Source organism: Pagrus pagrus (genome assembly GCF_965226575.1).
Source record: "Pagrus pagrus genome assembly, chromosome: 17".
NCBI classification, from domain to species: domain Eukaryota; kingdom Metazoa; phylum Chordata; class Actinopteri; order Spariformes; family Sparidae; genus Pagrus; species Pagrus pagrus.
In genome coordinates this window covers 24,848,633-24,868,971 of record NC_140201.1, presented here as the reverse complement: position 1 = coordinate 24,868,971, position 20,339 = coordinate 24,848,633, and the positions used below count along the sequence as shown (strand labels likewise).

The 20,339-nt window shown below is 41.3% G+C and overlaps 1 protein-coding gene across 3 annotated transcripts; it reads right to left on the bottom strand.

Annotated features, from left to right (window-relative positions):
• Positions 1–77: 77 nt before the first annotated feature.
• On the bottom strand, positions 78–19,581 carry LOC311272929 (ubiquitin-conjugating enzyme E2 E1). 3 transcript variants are annotated; one of them, XM_084379691.1, is made up of 6 exons: positions 19,492–19,581; positions 18,099–18,260; positions 17,528–17,578; positions 3,548–3,680; positions 2,761–2,908; positions 78–680 (listed from the first exon to the last, which is right to left on the bottom strand). In XM_084379691.1, the coding sequence occupies exons 2-6, from the start codon at positions 18,251–18,253 to the stop codon at positions 583–585; spliced, it is 585 nt and encodes a 194-aa protein (XP_084235817.1). In that variant the 5' UTR covers positions 18,254–18,260; positions 19,492–19,581; the 3' UTR covers positions 78–582. The 3 variants fall into 3 exon arrangements, with proteins under 3 accessions (XP_084235817.1, XP_084235818.1, XP_084235819.1); XM_084379692.1 differs by lacking the exon at positions 19,492–19,581 and adding an exon at positions 18,694–19,385; XM_084379693.1 differs by lacking the exon at positions 19,492–19,581 and adding an exon at positions 18,546–18,567.
• Positions 19,582–20,339: the final 758 nt, after the last annotated feature.

Sequence of the window (20,339 nt, the reverse complement as noted above, 5' to 3'; positions counted from 1 at the left end):
TGTTCATTGTGTTATTTTGGGGATGTTTCCTGAGGATTATCACATGTTTGAGGAGACAAATGATCAAAGTCAGATGCTTCAATTGGTCATGTTTAATTCTTAAGGGAGAAACAGAACAGTTTTTTATCAGTACAGAACACAAATCACAACCAATATCCATCCATATCTAAACATGTCTACATGTGTAAAACACCTTTTCAAAGACCAGGGGTTTGGAGGGGGAAGCAAACACCAACTGGAAATTAAATACATGTGAGAATTTACACTCATATAATTGACTGGGATTCATGCTGTGACACATTTCATCTAGCGGTTTAGTATTAATGTCCATCTTCAAGCACAAGCTAAAAAATTCAAAGAGAAAACACTAAATGCATTATTGCCAGATTTGATTATAGTTGGGCCGCAGATAACTTAAAAAATACATTAAACAACAAAATGTCAGGAGTTAAGACTTCAATTCCGAGATAAAAATCCACCCGCCCCTCTACCTGCCCTGCCTCCCTCCTCCGCTGGGAGCCACACCCCCCGAGTGGACGCCCCCGTATCCCTAAGTCGTCCAACCAGCAGCTCCTCTGGTGATTATGTGGCATAGCGTTTGGTCCACTGTTTGGCTATCCTGTCGTGTTCGGGTCTGTTTGTTGTGTACTGTGTGGCGATGCTTCCAACCAGAGGGTCAGCTGTGGACAAATAAACACAACATGACATCAGTGTTTCTTGAGGCTTGTTCTTTCCACTTTCACATTTGTTCCTGGATTATTTGAGACTTGAATACATTTCAGTTTTTCCATCGTTCATACAATTTCAGGAAAATTAATACCGAAATGCATTTTAATTCAAATTTAAAGCAACAAATGTGACTTCCTGCAGAAAGATAGTTGATTGTTGAGTGTCATCTCTCAAAGCACCACCTTTCTTCAGGAAATTAGATTTTGTTGCTTTAAGTTACTTAATACAACAGTCTTCAATCAGTTCTTTGTTCTGGATTACAATGATTATTGAGGTTTGCAGACATTGTTTCTTTGCTAATATGGGTGAATTGTAACATTCATATACAAGGCTGAATACTAGCAGTCAGGGCAAGCAGGCAGCTGCCCGAGTGGCCCCAGTCCCCCACAAGCCCCTGATTGGCTCAGCATTGGTTATTTTTTGGTAATTTGATTAATTGCAAACATGTTAATAAAAATACTACAATATCAACTAATAGAGTTTTGAAATCTATGTTAGTTTATTCTGTAGGTCCATATTACTAAATAAAGTTGTTTTTAATTAATCAATGAAAACCAGCAACCAGCCAGGGAGAATTCCAGCATAAGAGCAAGGTTTTGTGGTTTATGGGCATGTAATGAAGATATAGTATATATGACATATAGTTTGAAGTATGTGCAGTACTTTAACTTGGAGGAGATGGTGGGTGGCTGGGTGGTCATTATGGGCCTTAAATACCTTAGCTGTAAAATAAGATGGGATGTGTGTGTTTATTGGCTAACCTAGTAACTCAAATACATGAAAAATAAAACGCAATTCATCAAATTGTTTTGAGATGCATAATATCTATATTGGCCAAATAATTTATCGGCCGATCTTTGTGTCTGAGTGCCCTTGCAGGGGCTGGGTGTGGCTTCCATCATTGGCTGGAGCTCCTGCTGCTCACACACCTGAATGCCATCTACTCATCAGCACCAGCTCAAAAGCTCTGGTCTTCTCTTCACTGGCTGCCAGATTGTTTTCACTCCACGTCGTGGTATTGATGGCTTCTCTCTCAGCGTTATTGCTAGCAACCTCTCCTGTGATTAACTCTGTTTCTTCTGAGACTAATGTGTACCTCTCTTCACCATCCCTAGAGCCTGCCCAACCCTGGGTTCCAGTGCCTCCTCCACCCTGCCGCCCAGCCTCACTCTACTCAGCCACCAGCCAAACCATCTCACGGATCCCCCCTCGCCTCACGCTCACCCGAGCCTCCCCCTGAGCCTCATCCTCCCAGCACTAGGATTCATTAGGTCAGTTCTGCTCATTTATTCATTTTCATGAATATTATCAATGTACAACTACGAGATACTAAAGGGATAGCTACCACTGCATTACCATTACGGCAAAATCCCTGATGACTGACACATTTATATAATCATTGTCCAACCCTTTCCAACAGGGGTCATTATGGTTTCATCTGTCAAATACCTTCAATAGCAACAGTGTAATTACAGAGCATTTGTGTTGAAGTCACCACGCCATGTACTGTTAAATTAAAGGAACCTTCAACTAACTTAAAGAGCCATGGTGCTGCAGTAAATCTCAAGAATATATATTAACTAAAGGCTTTCCTCAGGCAGTCTGAACATTAAACAGTCAGGGGAGCTTCATCTGGAGATAAAGGACTGTAATATGAGCTGTAGTCAGGAGGAGATCTAATGAACTGAACATAAAATCCTATAAGTACTGTCCTGCCGTTCATGTGCAGCTGCCTATTTAAGAGTCTTATGGTGAAATAGTAGTTGTTGCTAAGACTTTTAAGGATGAGTATTGAGTAGTTAATGAGATGAGCTGCAACCAAATTGTGCATTCATTGTATTATTATTTTTAGTAATGGTGCCCTGCATTAACATAGGTGCTTTTCCAGACAATTTTCAACTTTCTTAGAAGTCAAATCTGTTGTACTTAAATGCTTTTAAAAACACCTGAAACAATAAACATATTTAATATTGACACAGCCTAATTAGCTGTTGACAGATTTAGTAGGTGTGCGTGTGCTGCAGCTCTCACCAGGGTTGCAGTCAGTGAGCAGGGAGCAGATGGACAGAAGGACCTTGGAGATGGTGAGGGCAGGACTCCAGTTGTCCTTCAGGATGTCCAGACAGATCACTCCCTGACTGTTGATGTTACAGTGGTAGATCCTCGTACGGAACGTCACCTGGAAAAAACGCACACATACACAGGAGAAGACATGGGTCTGTATTCCACATAGTTTCTTCTCTTGTATGCCTCTTGTCTTATTAAGTACCACTCCACATCTTATCTGAATAGTCAACATCAAGTCAAATATCCAATCCACTATGCAGAATTTGTTTATTACTTTCACTGCTATATTCCATCACATATACACTGTAGAATGTGCACATATTATTAGTATTGGCAATCACTGTTGAAAATGCTGCTCAGTAGATTGCATTAATGCTGAAATGAAGAGTGGTGGCTAATGATTTAGAAAAGCTATCAGGTTCTATTTTATGAGGCGTCCATGTTTGGAAACATGGAGCTCAGAGAAGATTTCTACTTTTTTTTTTTTTTTTTTAAATGCAGTCTGGTTGTGACAGCTGCTCCTTTAAAAATGAGAGAACTCCAAGTATCAGGACTGAGTGAACACATATTAGAGAGTCCCAAGGAATTTAGATGGGAAGTATGAGCTGCTAGTTTCATCAAGCTGCATTTCAAAGTGCAAGGGTGCCCTCTAGTGGAAAATACGAAAACGACAGCCAACTGAAATAGAGCCATCTGTGCCATGAGTTAAAGAAAAGGCTTTGCTGAAAGCAGACCACCATGCAGAACTCACCTTGGGTGGTTTGAAGGGGTAGTCTGGTGTGAAGGCGATGTCCAGGAAAAACACTCCTCCCTCGTAGACGGAGCCTGGAGGGCCCAGGATGGTCGACCTCCACTCATAGATGTTGTCTCCTTTAGGACCAGCGCTGTCAGGACACGAGAAACATTACTCTTGATTAATATTTAAGTGCTACAAAAAAAGACAGTGTCTTTCACAGAAGAAAGACGGAAGAAACCTCAGGAAGAGCCACAGAGGAGGGATCCCTCTTCCAGGACGGACAGACATGCAATAGATGTTGCATGTACAGAACAGAACAACACAATCGGTAATTATTGTAGCTTTAGCTGAATGATTTGGTTTTAATATTCTGATTGATCGGTTTGATGCATGCAGGTGATTTGATTCATTTCCAACTCCAGTGAGCTCAATGAATCAAATCATGTGCATGCATCAAACAGATCAATCAGAACATTGAAACCAAATCATTCAGCTTAAGCTACAATATTTACCAATTCAAAATATTTTGTCCCTTCAAGGCAAGCAAACGTGAAACAGAAACTATATAGACAATTAATTTGTACACGTTAAAAGCAATACCAATATGATACACACGCACAAAGAAAAGCACAAGTCAGAATCAGACTTGAAACTGATTTTCAGATCCTCATACCTCTTGATAAAGGAGTGTGCTACTAGTGACACGCGAACAGCCAATCAATTAACAAACCGATCCCAAGTGTGCTCCCCCCCTGCTCATTTAAACAGCCAATCATATCCCTAGGTGCTACGAGCCATAGATTTCTATAAAAAGGGCTAGATACCAGATGCAAAGATGGCGCCTATTTAAACCAATGAGAATTGCTCGCCTGGTGCCTATGGCTAAAAAGTTTTCTGGCTTCCGTATTTACTTCCTGGTTCTGCGGCCCATTGAGTGTGCAGTAGATTTTCCCCCGCTGGCCCCGCCTGCAAGTTCCTGCTCGGTCCATAGACTTTACATTGTGATGACTTTAAAAAAAAAATCAATTTTCTCATCTTAAGGGAAATTGTACAAATATAAAACCTCCATGGATCAACAATTAATAATTGAAAGAGTCATGATCGACCTTGTTTGCAGTTCTTGATGTCTTGATGTCCTGACAACAGTTTTACAGACATCTCTTTTATAATGACAGTTTATGGGAGAAATGCTTTTTGGGCCCCAGGGGAATTTTATCATTCAACAAATGTGTAGTTCAGTTGCACCATTGCCATGTGGCTGTCAATAACAGAGCAGCGTGGTAAGGTGTTATTGTGGATTCCACTGCAGTTCTCACAAGACCAGCCGTGCTCTGTCTGCAAAACCGCTAACTCACACAGAAGCTCTGTTGACATCTGCTCATCTTGCAGTCTGATACGGCAGCTTATGAGCTGTAATTTTGCTGGTAAGCCCACAACAACTTTGGCCTCTGTCCCTGTCTTCTTCTGCTACTCCAGAGCCACTCTTCACAGTGTCTCTTTTGTGTATATCTGCCTTTAAAGTTTTCATTTTATCGTGGTGCCAGCAGCTGCAGCTTAAATTGTGCATTAGGTTATGGAAACCTTGCCCTCATCCTGGTTATGTTATTAATTATTCATGAGAGCTTGGCACAGCTTCAACAGGAAAAATACACACAATACAGCATTTGTTAATATTTACAATAAGTTTCCTCAGCTTTTTGCGTTGGAGTCTCAGGTGAGTCGAGCCTCACAGCAGATGAACCCAACTCGACTCACGCTTAATCCATCTTCCATCTGGATTAATGCAGTTCCTCCCAGCCCGACAAGTCCAGCCTTCATCCTAACAGAGCTTTAATCGTCCTACGTCTTCCTGCATGCCTCCCAAAATGTTCAGACATCCATGTTTCACTTTCTCCTTCTGCCTCCTCAGAACACTGAATTCTTTCAGTTCAACCTCAACTGACTGAAAAAGATTTGAAATCCTAGCTTCTTACACCTGACCTGTTCCCTCAGGTTTAACCTCTGTATTCTGACTTTCTGTTATGGCTTATCTTACACTATGTACTGGGGCTTATTGTACTGTTGCACCAGCTAAGTCACTCAACATCTGCTAAATGACCTAAATGACTACAAAGTCTTTATAATTACCATCTTTCAATTGCTTTGCAGGCAGAAATCTATTCCATGTCATCTTACTGGTAATTCATTAAAACAATAGAGTGTAATTGCCTGTGTGAGTCATTAAGCCAACAGAGTGGGAGGTGATGAAAAGAAAAAGATCAACAGGACATTATTTGCCTGTGGAGATGAAGCTGAAGAGTGGCAGAGCCGATGACTACAGCCGCCTGATTCAACAGTCAGTCAACAGCAGCTTCTGTCAGCGCTTTAATGGTGGACACGTTTTTACATAATTGACTGCTTGATGAAGCGCTCCAAACTTTCACTTTTCAGTTTGATACTTCATTTTTACACAAGCGGAGCTCTTAAAGCATGTTTGTCGATTGAGATAAAAGACTTGTCTGAGCAAAAAACTGCATGTGTGTACAGCAATATATTTAGACATAGCAATAATTTGAATACTTTAACTAAACAAACACAAAATAATCCATTATTCAGCCACAGCAGTTCCAAGAATAATCTAGTGCACACATCAGATTTGGGGCACATAAGCAGTTACTCTGCACAGTGCTTGTGATATAATAAGTAGCTCCTGTATGCTGTCTGTTCTGCGTGATGACAGCAGAAGTTAATGTCAGACAATAATCTCACTTTGTGAAGCAGACGCTCCACCCTACCCTCTACTACTCTTTTGTCACGACTGAGAGGGACAGAACCTCAAAAAGACAAAGTACCACAATCTGAACTTCTATATTAGGCCAGGCTTCAAGCTGCTGACTGCCAGGAATAATGTTTTTCACAATCTTGTCGTAGCTGACGATTCAAATCACTGCTATGTCTGACAGCTAAATCATTTCCATCTCCTGCTAAATGTAAAACATTTACTGTTACTGCCACCTGAAGTTCAGCCTTAAACAAGTGGCCCAGCGATCGCAACAGTCCAGATTTATAGAGCGTGTACTATAGCTCAAGTCCACATTACTCACTGTACTGTTTCCAACTGACTACAAAAAAAAAATGTGAAGCTATAAAATAATAAGACTTTGACAGAGTCATGAGCTGTATTAAGGGTTAAGGCCCACACACACCAGACTGACGTCAAATAAACTAGTGGCGAGGCCTCACATTGCTGGTGTCTTGGCCAAAAAGCTGTACAAACGCAAAGGCTGCAGATATACAAACTGTTGTTATGTATAGCAGTGGGGTTTTTTTGTACACCACTTTCACTAATACAGAAACTTCTAATCATAAACATGTCTGATAAAAGCTTGCAAATGGCACTGGTGAAGAGGCAAAGGCGATAAATAAGGCGAAAACATGCAAAATGGGTGAAATCATGGATACTACAGCAACAGGCCTGAAGGGCTTTCCCTTATTATTTCCCTTACAATATTACCAAACCCATTTGCAATTATACAAATTACCACTAACTATTTGCCACACAGTGAACACTCTCCTGAGTAATATGTAGCTCCTAGCAAAAATATACAAAGTAAGAAAATCAAATACAAAACGGTAAAAAGGCAATCTTCTCAGTTACCATCACTACTACATTAGACATATTGTGAGCCAGTGTTGGCATGACGCCAATGATCTAGCAGGTACATGAATGTTGACTGCTGGGACAGTCTCAGTGTAGACATAAATATTCAGATTTAATAGAAAAGCCACAGTGTGCTCTCCAGATGTGACAGTAAGTGAGGAGAAACATCCCCTGGTATAAAAATACCACATGTACCTTAAAGGAATGCAGTTCATTACACTGTGTAAGCAGCATTCCTACAGGGGAGCCCCGACCTGCTAATATACTGGTCACACCACAAAAACCTCAGTCAGGACCCGCTGCTGTGCCGAGAATAGACATTGTATCATTTCTCAGTGAATGAACCAGACTGAGGTTTGTTTCGCCTGACAACAACAGAGGTGTCTCTCATTCACAGAAGGAGCCACAGAGAGAGCCCAGGCTTCCTCCCCATCTGCCTCCGACACACACAAAGGCAGCCCAGTGCTTTGTGTGAGGCACTAATATGCTATGCTATCACTGTTGTCATTCACTTCAATATCAGGGGGGGCTTCTTCTGCAGCCTCTGTGTACACATGCACTGCAAGAAGAGTGCTGACATTTCAGCCGTTTCATTTTTTCTAAGCTTTTAACCTTTCAAGCAGACACACGACGGTTTACTCAAAACGGACTCCTGCGGCACAGCAGAGGAGAACAATGGGTGAATATGTTCTGTTAGCCCACAGAATCAGTCTGCAGCAGCCAACATGTAGACCTTAAAGCTTCAATATACAACTTTTCACACAGTACAAATACAGCACGAGTATAACATAAAAGTTTGAATTCATACTGAAAGGAAACTAATTTAATAAATGAGTTGGACAGAAGTAGGTCATTTAAAGTCAAATTGAATGGTGAATTTTGCTTAAGGAGACTGCAGCTATTGTGCATGTTATAAAGATTTCTCAAAAAGTGATAAACCAGTTTTGTTTTTGTTTTCTTACAAACTGTTTATGTGGAAACACTCCCGGTGGGAGACAGGCATCCTGCCTCCAACACTGTTTACCAGCCATTTAAACACACAGTATGTCATTTCTGCTACTTCGGGTCTCTTGATCAAAAAAGAAAAGATGTAAGTAGTGTGGGATCATAGGGGTTGTTGTCTTCAGTGTTGAGCAACCACTATTGTCAATAAAATCTATCTACGTGACCTAAGGCAGGAATGATTAATAATTCATTTACATTACATTTATTCTCATTCACTGAATTCCTTCCTCACTCTCTGACTCTCTCCCGGAAGTCATAGCAACAGGCAACCAAACGTACCATGACCTATATAAAATTGGGATTTTCTTGGGTTTGAACTCTGTTGGAAACATTTGGGATAATCAAAGCACACAATTCAACAAAATATATAACAAAACGTCAGTTCCTTTTTAGACATTTCAGTGCAGAAATGTTACATATTGTATTTTTAAGCTGTCTGTCCCTTTAGAAGAGTTATTTGTTGTTGCCATCATGTTGTTAGATTTTGCTAACGTAACCGCTGATTCCCATTAGTTGTTATTAGTTATGTTATTTTAACATTCATTAGTAATATCTGCCCTTAAGAGATAATGCACCAATCAAATTCAAGTAATCACATCGTAAGAGAAGAAAAATGGATACATTTGAATTTTTTCTTTCAGTTTTAAAGAGGTCATATTATGCTTTTTGGGTTTTTGCCTTGACTTTGTGTTATAAAGCATTTTTGTGCATGTAAAAAGGTCTGCAGAGTGAAAAAGCCTGTCCACACCAAAGAGAATTACTCTCCCACAGGAAACTCTGCTCCTGCACTGCCTGAAACGCCTGGTTTGGCGTCGAGCCTTTGCTTCTGTAACTTATGTGTGTTACTATGTAAAATCATTTATATTTTTATCAGTCAGTCAGCAGACGAACAGTTGCTACTGCTGTAGTGGTGTTATTTTAGATCACACTACATTGCTCGGCATGACCCGCCCTACTCTGCTTCTGATTGGCTACATCCTGCCCATTAAGTAATGCGCATGTGTAACTCTCACCAAAGATTGAACAGAGGCGAGATATCTCACTCTGTAGCCAAAATGCTAACAAAGCCTTCAAGACACAGTGTGAAAAGGGATGCTGATAATAAATAAATAATGTTTTTAGAAAATTAAAGTATGTACACCTGCTCTACTAGGACCCCCACATATAAGTATGAACCTGAAAATTAGCATAACATGACCTCTTAACCAGATAAGAACATAACTCAAACCAAACAGGAAAGAGATATATTGAATTCTCAGCAAAACACATTTAAAATTTTATGCTTTCAACTTTCAACATGAAAGCCTCACAAATGATCATGAAAGATCAACAGGCATCAGTTCTGTCTCTCAGTATTCTTCCCTCTGTACTGAACATGGTCTAGTTATCGCTTATGTTTCAATGCATCTATTTTCCACCATCTCAACACTTTGTGTCTTTACTCTCAAACCACTGCAGTGTGCGTCTCATCTCTTCATTGTAGACCTTAACATACACTCTTCCATCAGCACATACTGAGCTTCATTTTCAATCATCACTATCTGCTTGCAATGGTATTGTGATGACAAGGAAAAACACTGTAATAAGCTGCCTGACTGAGACAATATAATGACTCCACTTCACTTGAGTACTGAAGAGACTCCATGCATCGGCACCACACACACACCCCACCCCCTCCCACCCCGCCAATTTAATACAATGGCAATCAGCCTGCAAATGTTCTCTCGGTGCTTTATGAGGACGGTGTAGGGTGACTATCATGTGGTAGCATTTGTATCACTACACTGATACACTATGTCCTTAAATAGATTGTACTTATTATTAGGCTGAGTGAAACAGATGAAATCAATATCAGTAAGAAACTTATTCTTATATTAATACATACAAAGTCAAATGCAGGAAAATGTATAAAATAATCAAATTGATGTTCATAACATTTAGTTGTTATGACATACATTGGACAGATTTTCATACATGTGAAATAAAAAATTGATTTAACATGGAAACAGACAGCTTCCCTGCCCTCTAGCGTTTCAAAGTTGTATTATTGTGGTGCAGCTGTCGCAAAGACAAGATTGCTTTCGGTTTATTCTGACTGAAGCAACTACCAACAACACAGAACAAAACACGAGTTTATTGTTTATTGATGTAAAAGCTGATAGAAATGGTGCCAGCCTGACTGGATCGCCAGTCAGCCTTCATTTTCCTTGGAGATTTTGTGCCCAGTGGCATACAAAATGGCATCGTGTAGGCAGGGTTTATGCATAAATGCATATGGCATCATTACTTTATAACTGTTACACTGTGCAATCAGCATTTACTTCACAATGATACGTTAGCAAAAACTTGTCTATTGCCAGTTTAATGTTTAAAGCCCCATCAGCACCATTTACTGGCTACAGTGTTTATTATTGCACACTGTGAGAAAGCTGAAATAAACACCACCTTGATGATATTTTATATTTCTTAAAGCTTTACCCATTGATGTATACTGAGAACTGAATACAGCCTTTGCTCAACAGTGCATGAAGCCATAAAAGTTGGACCGGGTATAAAATTAACTGGTATTTCCGCAATGCTTCCATATTGTTGGGCCCATAGGGCATGTGCACAAGAGACTTTTCAAGCGGCTAACTTCTAGTTTAGCCCTCCGCTAACATTAATGTGGACAAAATAAGTTAATCGTGCAGTTGTTACACTTTCCAAATGTTATTGGACTAATTGGATCAAATTCTGAGAGTGAATGGAGTCATTTCCTGGTGGTTGTGACGCTCAAAAAAGTTTATTCACCATTTTACAGTGTAAGTTTATAAGAAAAAGTGTTTTTGGGCTCCGATGCATCACGTGCCACCATAATTACACAGTTTAGCCACTATGTCAAATTGGCTTAAAAGCCTGGCGCTAACAATGTGAAGTCTGGCCTGAGGGTGGCGCTGTTTCTTGTGTACAACTGGATATTTTGACCTGGTGGAGGCGCTACAGGAAATGCCTGGATATACTGTATCAAAATTGTTGCTTACTAGTTCTAATATCATATCTGAGTTTCCATATTACAACAAAATGTAGACTTTTTTCGATACCACAAGATACTACAAGGAACTTTGTATTTTTTAATTCTGGCGGCCCCTGTGAACAAAAGATATCGAGGGTGAAACAAAGAAAAATGTGCTGACTCTTCAAGTCATCGTCAGCACTCAACCATAAAAAAATGCTTTATTTGTATGTGTTAGGACCCTATAGGTCGTATTAACTTTTCTATTGTATTTTCTTTAATTTCCTCTGATTTCATCCGTTGGCTGTAGGTGTGTTTGGTTGGGTGAATGATGACTAAGTGTGAGTGTAGGCTGTCTGAGGGAGCCGACTGGTTCCAGCCTCCGAGCCAGAAGTTTAAGGGCCCGGCTCCTCCCAGTTCCTGTGGGCTCTCCTCTCTCCTCTCTCCTCTCTCCACTCTCAGCCAGACTGCCAGCATGTCTGTTTGTGTGTTAGATGTGTTTTTAAATAAAACCTTTAAAAATACTTTGGTGGTGCTTGGGAGATGGGAAGAGGGGAAGAGGGGAGTCTCATTTTCATGTTGCGCCAGGGTTTCCCCTAGGCCCTGGTCGTAACATTATGACTTATCCGATCCGGTGACAGGTACTTAGAATGACTATAATGATAAAAGAAATAGACAATCTTGTCGCTGATGGTCTTGTCTGCTTGTGTAGGTCAATCAAGACATCAGTATTAAAATTAGACTGTTTCTTAACCACGTATAAGTTCCTTGTAGTACATTCAAATTTGAGAAACATAAATCTGTTATGTTCTACACACCCATTTCAGACTATACCGTGAAAATGAGTATTGAGGTTTGATACTCAGCCCTACATGTAGCTTCCCCTTGCTGCCCAACTAAAGCATGGCAAGCAGAAGGGGAAACTTCCACCTTTGCAGCAGCAGCAGCAGCAGCAGCAGCAGCAGCAGCAGCTCACAGTTCGGCGCTGCTTTCAGGGCTTTCCGAAGTAACAACGGTGTGCAGGCCAGCCACTTCCTCTCCAGGGACGAGGCTTTTTATAGATATGAAGAAGCTGTTGAGAAAAGCTCAGTAGCCTCTAACATGCAAGCTGATAACACGCTGCAAAGGTGTGTGGGGAGAGACTGCTGCTAACAGCAGCGACTGAACAGAGGGATCACATGCAGCTCACGCACACACACACGCACACACGCACGGCAGTTCTTGAGCTTCATGATCAGGAAAGCCTAAAAAGGCACAAAAGAAATCAAAATTTCCCAACGGTTTAAGCTAAATGTAATAATAGTCTTTAAGCCACTGTGTCTGTCCAACCCTATTTAGCACTAATTACCCTACTGTACACAATGTCTAACTTTACTTAGCTGTCATGAGCGCTGACCCTGGAATGTTAGGAATCTGTCTGACACCCAAGGGCAACATCTCAAGAGGAGATACAGTGAACAACAGCCAAAGAGAACACAAGGCAGAGTTAAAGACAGAGAGAATGAAGTGCGAGTCAGGAAGCAAGCAATAAATAAAATAGCCGGTCAAGAGGAAAAAGGAATATAACATGGGGAATAAAGGCAACACAGGGAGGGAGGGGGCGAGCTAGGCCTGTGATGTCTGCAGTTCACACTTGAGTGGCAACGAGGCAGTAGAAAAATAAAAGAGGGCCTGCTCGGCATTCCCTGTGTGCAGCATAATTAGATTTTGATAAATGACAGATGAAAGACTGCCTTATAGTGCTCATAAAACAAAGTTTGCTGCGACAGAGGCGCTGATGATAATGGAAAGTAGTCAGGACAAGACTTTTCTTCATCAGTCAGTGTCCACTTTAAGAGCGAGGGGGCCCGAAACAACCTCGAGAGAAATGAGACGACAACCAACTGACTCATCGATGTGTAATCCATTAAAGAGCATCTGCAAGGCGTAGCTGGCCAGCTCCATTCATACCCTAATGAGCAGATTATGTGCTAAATGAAGCAGAGAGAACCAAAATCCAGTAAAGATCCCCTTCCTGCACGTCGGGCCGAACGGAGGGTTTTTCAACCAAGTGAAACAGGACAAGATGAGGACATGAGGCACGTCTCCACGCTGGTGGTGAAATAGAGAGATAAATAACTCAGGGTGTGGTCACATCACGCATGTTTGGAGACATTTATCTCAACTCTGAAGCATTTCCTTCTTTAGTTTATTGGGCAAGGTGAGAAGATTGTCTCTTTAACAGTCACTGTACAAAGACACAGAGATGCCTGAAGACGCAGATCTCTGTCAGCCCACTCACAACGAGGACAACACTGACATTTACCAAAATGTAACAAACAAAAGACAATATGTTAATACTTTGACTTCCCTCCCTGTCTGTGGTAGTCAGCCACAGCCCATCCTACAAATGTTTCATTTAAAAAAAGAGCTCAGTCATTTCTTGATAACAGAAAAACATTCAGTCATTTGCAGTGTATGTTACTTAAAAAGGAGGAAAAAGTACATTTGTTCCAGCCTAATTCTCAAGTTTGGACTTACAGGACATTACCAAATATGTAAGCAGGTGACAGACAGGTCCTGCATAGACACACACCTTGTCTATTTAATTGTTAAGGTGTGTGCCTATGCACTGACAGGCTTTGATCTCAGGTATGCAAAACATGAACGGCTTTAGATGCTTTACATGTTCAAACGCAGTGTCATTTCACAGGTCATCATTATAGAAACAAACATAAGAAAGACCTGCTGATTGTTTATGAAGACTTGTGCCACGATTTGTACGTCACCACTGACTGAAATCAACTTGGAAACTGGGGCCCAGACACGTCAAACTGGCCAAGAACTAGCATAGACAAAAGCCGACTGTTAAAGCTGCACTTGAACACACCGCGAGGACTACAGCAGAGGGGGAAAATGACTCGGCTTAAATAACTCTCCATACCAACAGATGCAGGTAGGCTGAATAAGTCTTTCAAAAGGGGTGTTGTTATGATAAAATAGTGTTTCATTTTCTCACTACTCTCGCCACTATAGCCACTTCTAATCAAGAACATATCCAAAGAACAGTTGCAAATGGTACCGATGAAGAGGCAAAAAATAAGGAGAAACCATACTAAATGGGTGAAATAATGGATACTACAGCCTCAGGCTCAAGGTGCTTTCCCTTTCTTTTTTGTTTTTCTTGTCGCGACTGCTTGCTTCAATCAATCAGAGTGACTTCCGTCACTGATGGGCTCTGCTGCCAATTCTACAAGCTCAGTTGGCCGAAAAAGCCACTGACAAAGGCTGACTACTGCCAACAGTGCAGGACACACAGCAAAAAATAGGGCCACGGACACTCACCAACGGCCCAACATTAACCGACGGCCAACTGTCAGCCTGGTGCGTCAGAGCCCTGTAACACAGCTCAGACCATCACCACTGTCTTGTATACCTCTCATTTACATCCATAAATAAAAATGAGGGATCACAGGTCAAATGTCATTCTGTTCTATCAAGACACAGTTAAAGGTTTTTAAGCCAAATCTGGGTGGTAACCAACTATTCTTTATCTAATGTAAGAGAAACCTGCCTCTTGGTACATCTGTGGTTCAGCAATTTCAGTCTGATTAATATCATAATCACAATATCACATCCACCCCAGCCACAGTCTGTTCACTCCACCGTCGTCTGGCAGAAAATACAGAAGTATCCGCTGCCATACCACCAGACTACGAGCTTCATTCCCCAGGCTGTGAGACTCCTGAACTCATCCTCAACAACACTCAACACTCCATAAAATAGATGTAGCAGGACTCAAGAAAATAAAAAATGACAGATACATTTACATTGTACCTTGTACCTCGTACCATCACATAAACGGTTTCCCCTTGTAAAAAACAGAACTTTAAGTCAACAATCCTGCATTCATCAAATCAGGCCGCAGTGTAAAAAGATCATTGATGCCATCAGCGGTTTTGGGGCAAAGCTACAGTGCAGATGCTGCTAACATTAAGGTTTATGAGAGCGTTGAATGAAGCAGCTCCTGAGCGGCCAGGGTTCAGCTCTAAATGCTTGTTTTGGGTCTCTGCTGCGTAACTCGTGGTTTTGAAATCGCTGCCATGCAATCAGCTCGCCTTTATGGTCTCGCATCATGACCTGCAGTGCAGACACGCACCTCACCGGCTTCACTGCATACAGTCAGCAACAGACCTGTCATCACCTTAAGGTACCTCAACTGTGTCAAACTGTATTAAACCTGTTTTTCTTTGCTTCCTCTTACACCTTACACTTCTCTCCTACTCCTGGCTCTGTACTGGATCTTGATGTGTCAACACAACATTGCAACAGCTTCATTTCAGTGACATAACACTATTCATCCCACCCATATATACATAACAAACACAGAGATATAGCTGTTTCAGATGTATTATGCAAGTAGCTCCAACAAGTGTAACACATGGTGATAATTCATTTTCAGGACACGCGTCTAAACCTGCCGGGCCTGTTCCAAAGAAAGGCCAAGCAGACAAAATTTGGCAAACAAAAAAGCATTTTCATAGATTGAAGATATGTTTTCCAGGCATTCAACCTGGGCCTGAATATGTCAATAATAGGGGTGAAACAATACACGTATTTATACTGCACTGTCGGTTCAGAGGTGGACTGCGGTCCGTAAATATTAAGAATCCTGGTACAATGCCTTGTAATAGGGTGAGCACAGAGAAAACTATGAGCAATTAATATGAAAACAGCCTTCTAGTGTCAAACTCTGCACATCATTCTACAAAGTGAAGCTCAAACTTTCAACTGGGGGAACAAGAAGATAACAAGACAGGGTCAAAACCTAGAATGTGGCTGGAATGTGTCGGCTCAAGGTGCAAAAATGTGGCCAACTTGTTACTGGGTCAGTCTGTGGTAGAGTTTATGATATGAACTCCTGGATGTTAAATGCTCATGGGCAAAAAACAGCTAACTAAGGAATGACATGCATGAGTTAATCAAATCAAGGGGAATTAATCTGTACCTAGAATGTAATAACAATTTACCGTTTTCCAACTATTCCCCTTTCTGAGTCACACATTTCAATGTCTATTTGAACATTAAATATTAATTACGAGTGAAAATATCCGCCATGCTCCGAACGCTCTGAAACTGGAACTGTGAATTTCTGAACAACCATTTCTGACTGAATGTAGGAGCGCACCATAAACACCAGCATTGATGCATTGATTTTGCTTTACAACAGCTGTGAGACAATCACAAAATAATGTTTTATTTCTCTAATTAACTGCTTTTTCGAGATGCCACCACTCGCTGTCTCCGTTCACTCTGTAGCTCTACTGACCACTGCTGCTCTGTCTCTCTCTGTTTCCCACACCGAGGTGGGGTGCCAACTTCTAACAGTGTTTTAATAAACAGCTCCCGACAACTCTTGTACAGTATGCTTCTCCATGAAGGTTTAATAAAGCATCATCTTCCACCTCCTTCTCCTTTCTTCCAAGCAACACTTGTGTGTGTGGGGAGGGGAGGGGAGGGCATCGGCACTGTGAGCTACGTGCATTTACAGCTGGGTGGGAAACGGCCCCCACTGATGTAATAAACATCTGCACTGGTCTATTCTGAAATGCCACTGGCCAATGAGCAAATGCTACTCCACTGCCTCGACCAATCCCGTAACCTCATCGCTCACTCAGTCACGGACGAACGCGTTTGTAGGGCTGGCCCCGCTGTTGTGGTCCAGCCAAAAATGTTTTGACTACAGAGGGAACTTTAAATGATTTCAACAACTCTTCTAAAGTTGAATCCAATGAAAATCAGGAACTCTCTCTCAAAAGAAGTGAAACAGAATGCAACTGCGACCAGACATATCGATGTCAGCCTTCAGTATTTGACACCAACAACATATCCGGAGTACCAATAAATCATTCATTCAGGTTCCTAACAATGATATTCCATTTAAAAGTGAAAATAGCGCTATAAAGGATTATTATCTGAGATTTTTCTTAATAGATACTGAAGGACAAACCTTCTACTCTGAGTCTATCATTTGTTGAGAACACTAAAGACCTGCAAACAGAAAGCACTTTTAGATTTATGAGGCCCAATATTCAGACCACCATTACCTTGAAAGTTTTTGTATTTCAACTGACATGCAAGGCAGCGAAGCAGCAATATCTTTTATATTCTGGCATAGAGATGAAGAAGAGGGGCTTTTCAACCTTCACATTCAAGACACCCACATGAAGCACTCCTTGCATTAATTTCCTCAACACAGACTTAATGTCCCCGTTTAAAAAAAAAAAACGCCACTGACACACACACGTCAACGAGCCAAGTGTTTCTAATGACACATCACAGTGCTCCATGAAATGACGCCACACATTCAGTCACCTACCTGCAGTTTGGCGGCGGATCCAGTGTAATGTCAGCCAATTCTTTCTGAATTCTGCAAAAGCAAATAAAAGGCATGCATCAAAAGCTAAGCTCAAGTCAAATACTGTAAATCCAAGTAAAATAACCTCACTCTGTATCAGACCCAAACCTTCAAGACTCATGAAAGGCTTTTTCTGACAGAAAATAAAAAGAAAAGAAACACACCTCTCAATTACTGAAATGTCACAACTCTTAAGTTAGAAACTAGAAAAACATGAATAGCTCAGTTTGGGAGTGGTGATCTTGAGGTCTTTTAATGTCCATCTTCTCTAATGAATTCTCTTTGTACCTGGACTTCACACATAAGTAGGACAAACTCCCGACTTGTTTTCAGCTGTGGGGAAAGTGTTTAATACTCCCTAAAGGCATTGAATATCAGCCCAGGGAGTAAGTGGCAGTACATCTAGGATAAAATGATGCTATAAAACTTTAAACTGCTCACTGCCAGTGTAAAATAAAACGTACAGAACAAGCCATCAGGACGTGGGCCCCTCCTGCACAACCTTCCTGACTCCGGGCATAAGTAAGCTCACCTTTTTGCACTAGTAGAGAGGAGTTTGGAGGTTTTGCTCATGCTGGCTTTAGTTTCTCGTTTCTTTGAGGGGTTTGCGTCCTGCTGTTGCTGTTGATGAGTTGAGGAGGAAGAGGAGGAAGAGCTGGTGCTGGCACGGGAATCTTCATCCGACATACCGAGCCTGGGAAACAAACAGAAACACACCATTCAGGAAGATGCAACAGCTAAACCACAGACATGTTTACTCTGCATCTAACCCCATTAAAATAATCTAACATTTAACTGTAGAGCCTTGCTTAAGTGCAATTGATAACACCTGTGCAAAACTTGAGATCTTTAAAAAAAATCTTCAGGTTGCACTCCAAAATTCGGCATGCATCCAGTATATTTATACTTTACTACAAGTACAGTTACTCCCACTGTAGTTTTCCACTAAAAAATGCCCATGGGTTTAATTGAAACGTACAGCTGTCTGCTGTTCACCTGTACACCGAATTTAGCAGAGGATCCTTTCAATTCCAATACAATCCCAGTCACGTGTTCTCAATTAGAAACTGATGCTGATGAACGATACAACTTTAAATTGTAAAATTTCTTAAAGGAGTCTTGCATACCGTTTGCCTCATACGTAAACGGTGCATATCGAGGCTATAGATTGTAACTATGGATCCCACGGTGCAGTCACTGACTCCATAAGCGCTTCCGTCCTTTTAACCACCAGGCCTTGACTAGACGTTGACCCGAGTTAACTGGGTCCATCAGTTTAAATCGCCACTGCTGGCTGCTACAGAGGAACTTATCGTGCTGATCGGCGGAGCGTTTTCCTCTTTCATAACGCTCATTTCTGACCTCGGCTAGTGTTTGCAGTCGGGCGTTATTTTTAGCCTTGTCGGGCTGCGACAAAGGAAATCATTTGGTGAAATAGTTCGGCTAAAGGCCTAGTTCTGGCCGACACCACGGAGCGACACACACCACAGCAGACCTCTGCTCTTGACTGGGTCGAGTGGGTCGGCATGAAAAGCAGAAATACATCGACGGGGCGATGTCGCAGTCGGCAGGGAGCCCCCGACACTACACCTCAACAATTTCCAGGCGAATGAAACTTTCACCTAAAGAAGTCGGCGTGGTGCTACAGCGCTGTCAAACTACCTCCGACGGGTTCGACCCGAACTACGACATCCAAAACAAATACAACACGCCGTTCACGTAAAGGTTCTCCTCGCATTTTTAAAGCTATATCCGTCGACATGCAGCTGATCTCAGTGCAGCCAGTCACAGGATGGACCGACTCCTACATTATCCTCTGACGGTATCACGGATACAACTGTCGGCCCAACATCCTCTAACAGAACCATGTTACACAAACTGCTACAACACAACGCGCTGGAAGACAAATATTTAGTATTTGATACCTTTCTTTGTGTGTGTGCACAGCCTATGTGTGTGTGCCTCCGCCGCCTGGACGCACCAGTGTCAAAACACATACAATGAAGACGGATTACACTTCCGGTCATTATCTTAAAAATAAAAGCATAGGAAAGCGGAGATGGCAATAGTATATGAAAAAGATAAGACCAGAGGAGATAAGATTAACTTGGCTGATGCATGCAGGACCGCTGAAGTGTCAGACCAGTCCAAAAGTACAAAAGCGGTGTAGAGTGAAACCTTAAACAACTGAGCAACAAGGATATAAAAGGTAAACACTATAGAATGAACTAGGCCTACACACGGTTTTTAAACACAAAATATCACAACAAAGTACGGACGAGACAGGCACAAAAGCTGAGAAAATGACAAGAAATGATGGGTAAAGTGCAGAAAACCTTAAGGATCCGCCCTGACCTTCAACTTAAAATTGATCAGATCCAATCATTGTCATCCACTTATCATGAGGTCATACTTTCATCTTTCCTTCAACAATTACTACTACTACTGCCAATAATAATAATAATGATAATTATTATCATTATTATAATAGTGATGATTGATAATAATAATAATAATAATAATAATAATAATAATAATAATAATAACTATTATTATCATTGTTGTTATAAATTATTGTTGTTATAAATTATTATATTTACAGAACATCATGCCATTTGGCATCATGACTCAAGCTGCTGTTTCAAAGCTGCTCGAGTCATGAGTTCGGGTTTGGCGCTTTTATTTTGCAGGGTCCAACAGTCTACTTTCCGGGATTATCGTGAACGGTTAACAAGAAGTTGAAGCGACCGCTGGACGCGTGCCTCTTCTCGCC

What these genes read in the sequence shown, in the direction of transcription:
- LOC311272929 (XM_084379691.1), bottom strand. Translation starts at nt 18,253, where the DNA reads ATGTCGGATGAAGATTCCCGTGCCAGCACCAGCTCTTCCTCCTCTTCC. An exon ending in CTCTCTACTAGTGCAAAAAG is followed by an intron (nt 17,579 to 18,098) that starts GTGAGCTTACTT and finishes TTGCTTTTGCAG; the next exon opens with AATTCAGAAAGAATTGGCTG. An exon ending in ACCCCTTCAAACCACCCAAG is followed by an intron (nt 2,909 to 3,547) that starts GTGAGTTCTGCA and finishes CGTTTTTTCCAG; the next exon opens with GTGACGTTCCGTACGAGGAT.